This window comes from Temnothorax curvispinosus, unplaced genomic scaffold (assembly GCF_003070985.1).
Source record: "Temnothorax curvispinosus isolate PA1 unplaced genomic scaffold, ASM307098v1 QBEX01002880.1, whole genome shotgun sequence".
NCBI classification, from domain to species: domain Eukaryota; kingdom Metazoa; phylum Arthropoda; class Insecta; order Hymenoptera; family Formicidae; genus Temnothorax; species Temnothorax curvispinosus.
Window position 1 is genome coordinate 192,006 of NW_020212660.1, and position 10,217 is coordinate 202,222.

Here is a 10,217-nt window from a genome sequence, read left to right on the forward strand (position 1 = left end):
AGTCGCGGGTCTTAAAAACGGAGGGGCGCCGACGGAAGTCTCCGATCCACCCGTTCTTTCTCCCTTTTCGAGCCCTCCGCGCGACGTCTTTGAAGCGAGAATGTCGATTCGACGGGTCCAAGAGAGAGATCGGTTGTAGAAAGATCTAATTACGATTCGAAAACTGGTTGTCTGGAGGATGGTGTAAACCAACGAGCAAACTTGCACGTCACGAAATTAATTTATTTAATGAGCTAGTTTACGATAGGTACTCGTTAGTTTAACATTCATCCAGATATCTAATTCCAAAAGGATCTAAGATAGATTTAAGATGGACGCAAAAGTCAGCCATCTTAAATGTCACGAGGGCTTCTTAAACAATGTAACTTGTTAATTTATCATTAGCACGAGTTAGATATTGAAAATGGTCATCTGATTACAAACAAATTAACTATTCTATAATGATATTAATTTTCTTAATAGCGACATATAGATTCCGACTTTTGCTAGAACATTTCAGTTAGAATGTTAAAAATTAGATTTAAAATAATTTCGAGAAATGTAATATATAATAATTGAGATTTTTTTGTTATATTAAAAGGATTATATATGCATTTTTTGTAGCAATCGGAAAATGTACATGCATAAGATATCAAATACATTTTTTAAAACAATTTTTTAAATTTAAAATAAAGTGGACATACATAAAAATTTTTTAATGCAGAAGAAGAAAGAAGAAAAAATCAGAAACTATAAATAATATGATCATTAATTATAATAAGCTAAATTTGTTAAAGATACATAGCAAAAATGTGATTCAAATATCTTATAAGTTACCCATTTCACCACACTAGACTAGATATTATTTGAAATTTTTACCTTAAATCAAAATCGCAATCCGCACAAGCATCCGAATCATAGATAAGGCCACTTAATCTCGAAAGACTGTCTCGATCTCCGTCGTCGGGCTCCATGACGACGGAGCAACACGCACAAGGTAAGAGGGAGAGAAGCGATGGATAGACAGAGAGAGCAGATGCCATTTCCGAAACTCACGGTGCAGCACACGCTCTGAAAACGGGAAACACGCATCGATCGTCTCTCAACTCCCCGGTCCAGGATCGGCTATGATATCGAGCTATGTTAGGCCACGTAGAGATAAGAGAGCGGAGACGTGGTGCGGCGACGACGGCCACACCATCATCAAGGCCGTCACCATCTCCACTACCACCACCGGTGACCAGATTACACCGGCCAGGATCAATATCGCAACGTCGTAGGCGTGACGACCGGTGGTGGGCTCCATTTTCGTCCGACCCTCCGCTCTTCCATTGGACGACGCTCCGACATTCGGGTTCCCACTGCCGCACCGGGCCCCGCGCACGATCCCGTCGACCAGGACACGCTCACTAGCCCCCTCTCCGCGTTGAACACCCGTGTGTTCCCCTCGCGCGATGGGCGGTCTCCATTCGCGCGGCCGCGCACTGAGTGGGACGAAAAACCCCGTCAGCGAGGCAGTCGCACTCGGCCGAGGATCGTAAATCATGAACAGTCCGCTGTTCGATGCGCATCGCGACAAACAGGGTGAAAACTGTCGGAAAACAGGGACTGCCGCGATTGTCGGCGGCGCGACGTCGCCACCCCTGGAGAGCGATAATTTACGACTCCGACATTGAGAGTCCGGCGCGTATCGGGGTGGCGAGTTCGGTGCTCGGGAAAGTGCTCGGGTCTCAATTCTCTCCGATGTTCTCCAATCTGACAATTCCATGACCACGTAGTCCAGCGCGAAAAACCGTCGCTGATCGCGATCGCGACGAGCGTTCCTCCCCCGTGGAGAGAACGATTGGTGGTGTCGGCCAGGATCAAGGATTGGTGTTGAGTCGGCTGATCGTCATGTGCAGCAACGAGAGTCCGCCGCCGGCAAAGGAGCCGCTGGCCGTTGGTCTGGGTAACCCGATGGCTGGGTTTCTACCGGGTCTGGAACATTATCGGCTGCACCTGTACCATTACGCGATGGCGGAACGGTTGCGGCTGGCGCAGCAGATGCAGCATCCCGGCGTGGCTCATCCGCCCTCGGGGGCACCGACGGCTCATCTGGGCATGGGCCCGGGATTCCCGGCGCCGCTGCCGCTGTACCCTGCGGCCGCCGCGGCGGCCGGCTATCCTGGCCGACTGGCGCTATCCATGGCGCTGTTACATCCGCATCACCAACGGATACCCGAGGAACCTAAACCCCAACATAGTTACATCGGCTTGATCGCCATGGCGATACTGTCGTCGCCGGAGAAGAAGCTCGTACTGTCCGACATTTATCAGCACATTCTGGAGCATTATCCGTACTTCCGCACCCGCGGGCCTGGCTGGCGCAATTCCATCCGACACAATCTCTCGCTGAACGACTGCTTCGTCAAGTCCGGCAGGAGCGCCAACGGCAAGGGTCACTACTGGGCTATCCATCCGGCGAACCTGGAGGACTTCCGGCGCGGCGATTTCCGTCGGCGCAAAGCCCAGCGAAAGGTGCGTCGACACATGGGCCTGGCGGTGGACGAGGAACCGGATAGTCCTAGTCCGCCGCCCTTACCCGCCACCCCGCCGCCCCCGACGGCGCTCGGTCCTTCGGTGACTTCGCAACCGATATCTGCGATATGGGCGCCGCATCATCACCATCAACAACAGCAGCAGCAACAGCAACAGAATCCCTTCCAGAGCCAATCCCTTCGACAATCGTCCTTCCAGCCGAGGAAGCGACAGTTCGACGTGGCGTCTCTCTTGGCGCCGGACGACCAGCAGCATCAGATCGAGGCGGACGTTCTAGGACCGACCAAGTCGCGCAGGTTCAGCTGCAGCGAGGACGAGCTGCACGATCTGCCGGAGGCCGATCAGGACGACGAGGATGTCGATGTCGACGTGGTCGCCGACGCGAACGCCTTACCGTCGCCGAGCACGCCGCCGTCGGTCAGTCCGGATATGCCCAAGGTCGTGTCTCCGGCCGCTCATTGGAACCATCAAAGTGTACAAAGCGGCGGTCAACAGCAGCAGCAGCAGCAACAACAACAGCAACAGCAGCAACTATCGGCTGTACACCTTCACAATCACCTGCATGTCAGGAATTACTACATCCCGGCTAACTCCGCCGGTGGGTCCAGCGTCTAATGAAGGGCTCGGAAGAAGTCGGTCGGTTCGCGCGACAGGTAGCTGCTCATGTCTGTCGAGTGTGTCCACGATTCTCTCTCTCTTTTTTTACTCCGTGATGGCTTCGAAAACTTCTTGGATGTTTTGATTCGTCACGACATATCCTACTTGTATCGCGTTGTTTTCTAAAAACAAAATTATTTGGCAGAGACGATTTTCTTTTAACAAAAATCTCATTAAACCTATCGGATGAACAAATATCGCGAGATTTTTTTAATGAGCTAGAAACAAGATAAGTCTCAGAGGAAAATGCGATAAGTGATAACATATTTTCAAGTTAATTCTAACTAAGCTTTAATAGAATTATAATTAAAACTTAGTTTCAAAGATATGCAATATTGAAAATTGAAGAGTCGGTTTCCTCAGCTTTAAATTAAATAAGAGTTTATTGCAAAATAATGCGGTAAAAGTGAGATACTCTGTACGCGAAGGTCTGAGAATGATAGAGACTTAAACAATAATGATTGAATTGTAGAAGAAAAGCCATTTAAACAGTTGTAATGGAAAACTGTATGTTACACTTTGTATTATTTTTATATTATTATATATGTTGTTGTATGTATATATTTATGTAATTATATTTATATACCATTTATATATATATTAATTATCGAAGTCGCGCGCGTGTTACAAGTGTGTGTTTAGGTCTGTATCATTCTCAGCGCTCTCCATGTTTTCAGACACATCAAAACTAGGAAAAACGTCTGAAAGATATTCGTTAGACGTTTATTATTTTTTGGAGATTTATATTGTCCGAGTATGAATGTGGCACGCGTAAATCATGCGCGTAAGGTGACCTCCGAAACGGACAAGGCGGAAAATTACTGGGTGTTGTGTGTTAAGCACTATCACGCAAAAAACAGATCAATCCATTGTCGATTATATTTCTATTAACGTCACATGGGGGTCACATTCTCGCGTGTTGTTCGTGCTGTGCGTCTTGATTGTTTTACGTTATTAGTGTAAGCTCTGCGCGACGACGTAAGTCCTGATTTAATTTGTCGTTTTGTCGGATCTTCGAACGAGAAGAAACGGAGTAAAAAGTGAGGGGAGAATCGTGTCTTTGCTCAAAATAATAACCAAATTTCAAATTAATGAAATTGATGTTGGACTCCCACGTCCGGCGCTTGAATCAAAATATCCAGACAATATAAATGTTCAAGAAGGTCACGAAAGTCTTGCGAAGGTGTCTCAGGAATGTTTTAATTTTTCAGACGTGCTTTAAATTGCGAATTGTGGTCGTTCAAATACGAAGCTCAAACAATCTTATTTTCCTCCTGATAAACGGAAATTCTCGTGCGATAGAGGCTACCTTCTTGTCGACGGACAACCGACCTTTTCTATCGAGCATGAAAAATAATTTGAGTTCGGCAATTCGAACGAAGCAAGCTCTGGCTATGCTCGGAGAACTTATACGTGTATTATATAGATAGATGTCTAAGAAAAGAATTATGTACAGACTGGAGTTCGACGGTGGAATCTATAAAGCATACGAGAGGATCAGCGATCATCGTACGATCGCGAATCATCGTTCCAACGTGATTCGTTTATCTTAAAAATGACACGCAAACCGTATCTCGTAAATAATACTTAAAGGTAATACGCTTATCTAATCTAAAGTATCTATTTATAATATATCTATTGCAGCACCTTTATATACTACAGTAGAAAATCAGTTTGTAAATGGAAAAGTCAGAAACGGATCTGTTCAACGCCCGAAAGACGTCTCCCGAAATATAATTTGTCCCATTTTTTTCGCGACGAACGGCTCACGTTAACGCTGAGAGATTCTACCGGCGAATTTAGGATTTTTTGTAAATACGAGAATATACGGCCCGGTTGCCGGATGAGGCAGCACGAGAAACTGATGTACGCGGGGCATTACGTCAGACTGATTGCGATCTCCGCTTGTTTATAGTGTAATATAAAAGTCGTTTTAGGATCTAACATAGCGCATCCTCATTGTATAATCCACGTTGGTAGAGACGAAGTTGGTGAAACGAAGATATATATATATACATATATTCTGTACAAACCCGAGTACCCCTCCCCCTCTCCGGTCCACTCTCCCCCCTGTATGTATATGTATATGTATCGATGTATACGTACCTGTGCGTATAGAATTCAGATACGCGGATCTATGTGCGATCGACAATTAACGATCGCGTTACCGATGTCGCGCACCGACGAGAAACGCAAGACCATTTTTTCACAGTTACCTCGTAAGCATACGCCCCGCCACCCGGCGGCCTCTCTCTCTGTTACTGTCTCAATGCAACTGAACTTTAATAAAGTTTCTGTTCCCACGAATATCTACCCGGTCTCTCTCTCTCTGCTAATTGACCCGACTCCTTTGAAAGAGAATGAAAATAATAATCGCATGACGTGCGCTTTTTATCGAGATAAGGAGCACCGCGCGTTATTACCGGTGTAAATAAGTAAATTGGCTTCGTCTACTTCGCCGCACAAGCTCAAATTAATTGCTTTCGCATTAATGAAAGACCGTAAACATGTTTTTTGTAATTGTTTCGATTTGTTGTTTTAGCACTCTAGTGTCAAGCTAATTCCTTCCTTGGAATTTCCTGGCTCTCAATTTTCCAAGATTCTTTTTCTATGACTTATAATTCTCATTTTTTTATAAATATATTTTTGCATTTATACAGTTCTTTAATTTTATATCTTTATTTTTATATACTTATCTTTCCATCTCTGTTTTTTTCATCCCGGGAAGGCCTTCGCCGCTGTTCTTTCCTCGAGCTTGATCAACGATTATCATTTCGATACAGACAAATCTTCCGTGTGATCTGCGGTATTTGTGCATCCGTTTTAAAAAAATAATATCCAAGTTGACAGAAACATTCTGCGTATCTACGCGCCGTTAAGCGACGCTTAAAGACTACTTATCTTTTTATAAATATACTTTTGCATTCAGTTTTTTATTTTTTATTTTTATTTTACTTATCTTTTCATTTCTGTTTTTTTTTTTATCCCGGAAAGGCCTTCCGTCGGCCTTTCCTAGTGCTTGATCGATGATTATCACTTCGATACGGACGAGTCGTCTGTGTGATCTGCGGTATTTGTGCGTCCGTTTTAAAAAATGATATCCAAGTTGACAGAAACATTCCGCGCGTGTCTGCGCGCCGTTAGGCGACGCGTAGAGAGTACCTGAGAAATCTATTTGTCGTGATGACAAACAGTCAGACTTGGCCATTAGTTAATGTACACAAGCCACAAGATGAACCTTTGTTGCATGCTCGGGCTGACCGCTCGCGAAAAAAAAGAATTATGTTCATTCCCGTGAAAAGACGAGTGCATTCCTCGTATCTATTACCGTGATTGCGCGCGCCATTAACACGTCGCGACTAACCAGGAAGGAAATTAATTTACCAGAGTGACGATAATTAAGAGGCTCGGAAAAAAGATTATAAAGCATAACACGCGTGTAATATCACTGATCATCAATAATATAAATGATCACTGACAGAAGTTTTCCCGATGTTGACATTAATGCACGTAATATGCGCAGCAATGCGTTCTGTTATATAAGATTTTCTTCAAATAATTGCACAATTTTAGTCAGATATCTATTGATATCGCCGCAAACTTTCCATTTAGAAACATACGCTTAAGAGGAAAGTACATAGAATGTTCCTCGAATAATTGCGCTTTTATCGAGTGCCTTTTGTGTTGCTGCAAAAAAATATCGCTGTCAGCCAAATATGAAGATCGAAACAATCGTGCGATGGGAGAATATTGTGCATCGAGAGTCAAGTTGATTGACAAGCGCCGATACACATTTGCCGATAACCTTTCGTGTTTTCTGTAAAATCATTTCCATTCGCGATTGTGCCGGACGATCGCGCCGCGTGGCCTGTCCGCGGATAGATATGTACTGTTGTCAGCTGCCCGCTCGAGTGCATGAGGATAAGGACTGCTATGCAAAACATTAGCATACAAAGATGACAGGCGAATAGCAATATTTCAAATATGCGGTTCCTCCTGACGACGGCGACGGCGCGTTTAACTAATACCGAAGCTAACAATCGCTGCAACGCGCACAAGTATCTGGGGAACGATAACGGCCGGTAGCGCGATATCAAATGACATACTTATGACATGAGGAATAATTTCGATCTAAAAGAAGTAGAACATATTTAGAGCGATACTAAAGCCGTTAACGATAATAATCGGTGCATTGGAAAATATTGTTGTGATAACGAAGTTCTTGTGACAAAGAATCACGAAACTTTTATTCAATCTGATATTTTTTAAGAATATTTTATTTTTTAAGGTTTTTTTAGGACGTACTCTTTATGAAGCAGAAGTTAATTACGATTATATAACTCTTAAGAATATTAAATTGCATGCATTTTATAAACGACAAAAATACAAATCTACAATTCTATTCTCACAAAAAGGCAACGTCAAGTTTGAAACATCTATGAAGTGCATTTTTCTTCAATACGACAGAGGATTTCTCTGCTGAACTAATTGGATCATTATTTTGCGACAGGCTGACAGGTCTGTTGTGAAAGGATCTATTGGAATGTTTATTCATAACATAGGATTATTCTAAATCTTTAAAGAAAATTTTGTATATTTTTGTTCAGTTACAATTATATAAAAAAGAAACAGGTATGTCAGATAACAAATGGTAATAATAAAGTGTAAAAACACTTTTAAAGATAGTTCACCCATTCACTAATGGACACATCTATTGCCAGATCAGATTAAATCTGAGACTTGAATTCCTAAAGCCTTTAAATCTGAAGATCTAAATCTGAAAGACAAACTGAAACAGCAAAAACTTCTTTTTTCTTTCAGACGTTTCTAAAGTACAACATTTTGTATTAAAATTAGATCGTATACGAATTGTTACGTCAATATAAAAATTCCGGTGTTGCATATTTATAGAAAATTAAATACAGTCATAAAATGCTTTTAAAAATTAATAATTATACACACATGGATATCGATTGTACGTAGTACATTTTTTATATGAAATCAGCAATATTCAAAAATTGAAATGTTGATAGATACATAAATAATACTTTCATTTATTTTTAATTCCACGTATAGCTTTCACATTTGTAATGACGCGCGAAATTTTCATTAACGGGTATCGAAATTGGTATTGTATTATATCTGATACCGCAAATCCACAGTGAAATGTCGGGTACAGGATTTAGCTGTGCAATCCTGTCGGCGTGTATTTATCGACGAGCATTTCGTAGCGTCCCATTGTCTCTCGATTCATCAAATGAAGCCTCGCCAGGCAATCGTTGAGCGAGCAACTATAAATCCTCGGCGGGGAACGCGCCCAATGACGACGACGACGATGAGAGAAACCCGACAAAGGGGAACGAAAGCAATTTGTTAAATATTGCTTGTAGCAAAGTAAACGACACAAACACCGGAACCATAGCAGTGCCCGATTTAAGGTGGCTACCTGTCGACGAACACCAACATATCACTATCTATTCACATAGATTCGAGTCCCAGAAAAATAATCATTGAAAAATATCTTCAAATTGAAATTGAATAGATTAAATAATTGAGTACATTTGACGATGAATAGTATGACGTAATATAACATAAAAAAGTTATTCTTATGCTATCATTATGCTTGCATTATGCAACTGCTGTACATTTTTCACATCTGGAAGAAACTTTAATTTATGAAGTTGTTTATACATATATAGAAATAGATCTGAGGGTTGTTTTATTAATGTAGACTCAAACAACCTTTCTAACTCTACATTTTTTTATAGATGAGACCGTCCGTTGAATGGAGTAAGATTGTAAGAGCTGTGTTTGTGTTTGCCGGTAGGTCTAGCGAGTTTTCGCGTTCAAATCTTTACGTTCACGGATACTTGTTTAGACGTGCCTTCGAAGCCGCGCGATCAGCTTTCCCGTGGTACGGCGAGGGTGTTAGGAAAACACAGACGAAAACGTTTAGCCGCTCGTGCAGTCTATCTATGCAAACTCCATTCTGGTTTGTTATTTCAAACTGGGCAGCCGAGCTCAGAGTTTTATTTAACAAATGATGACGAAGCATCCCGGTGATGATGAAAAACGCCGGTGGAATGAGATTGACTTCGAGGGGATACATCGTGTGTCTTGAAGTAAAATATCTTCTCGTTAGAGAACCAACCGCGTTGAGTATATTTCTGAAGTCTCAGAAAAGATTCCATGCATCACGCACAAAAGATGAAAACTCTTAATATTTTAGATGCCTATTTATAATTTCAACTGACAATATTATTTTAACTTTTCCCTGCTTTACAAAAATAAACTCAACATTTAAAATTGGATGAATACAGAATCTTCATTATTGAAATTGTATAAATAACTAAAATGAAACTGTTTGATGAGAGACTGTTATTTGTAATAATAAATTATAATGTACACATTACACCGATGATTAGTTACAATATATTAATCCGATTACGCGCGCGTAATACTATGCTACTATGTTCTAGTGCAGCTAATCGAATTTCATTCTCTGAGAAAGAGTGATGTTGAAAAATCGCAGATGTTTTTACGTAGCGATGCTATACGCCATACGAGATGAAAAATAAGTACTAGGCTTCCCGAATATTCAAAACAGGAAGCGATCTGCCAGTCTAGTGCCATTTTCACGTCGCTCACCGAAGCTATTCCCAACCGCGAGATCTCGCTCGCGATACGATATGCGTTCTCAGTTAGAGCCTTTACGACATTACAGCGTGATCCCGCATCACGATGGGCATTGTGCCGGACGTATTTAGAGCAGATTGCCGGATCGGACACGGCGCGGAGCCGGTGTGTTTGCGACTGCGTTGCAACACGCCGTGCATATATAATCGGGTTATGCACTCATGCAACGTGTGTGTGTGTATGTGTGTGTGTGTTTTAGCGTGTATGTGTGCGTGTACATGCATTACGCATAAGTCACAGCGAGACGAAGCGACACGTACACCGGATGCATGCCTCCTCCATGGTGGCGCGACCCATGCTAGCTAGGTAATGCCTAGTATGGGGGGAACAGAATGGTGGAGGAGAAT

General features: G+C 42.4%; 1 protein-coding gene across 1 annotated transcript; it reads left to right on the forward strand.

Annotated features, from left to right (window-relative positions):
- The first annotated feature begins 1,522 nt into the window (after positions 1–1,522).
- Positions 1,523–5,481, forward strand: LOC112452032 (fork head domain-containing protein FD4). Its single transcript, XM_025012035.1, has one exon. It carries the CDS (start codon positions 1,873–1,875, stop codon positions 3,130–3,132), a length of 1,260 nt encoding a protein of 419 aa, XP_024867803.1. The 5' UTR covers positions 1,523–1,872; the 3' UTR covers positions 3,133–5,481.
- The last annotated feature ends 4,736 nt before the right edge of the window (positions 5,482–10,217 follow it).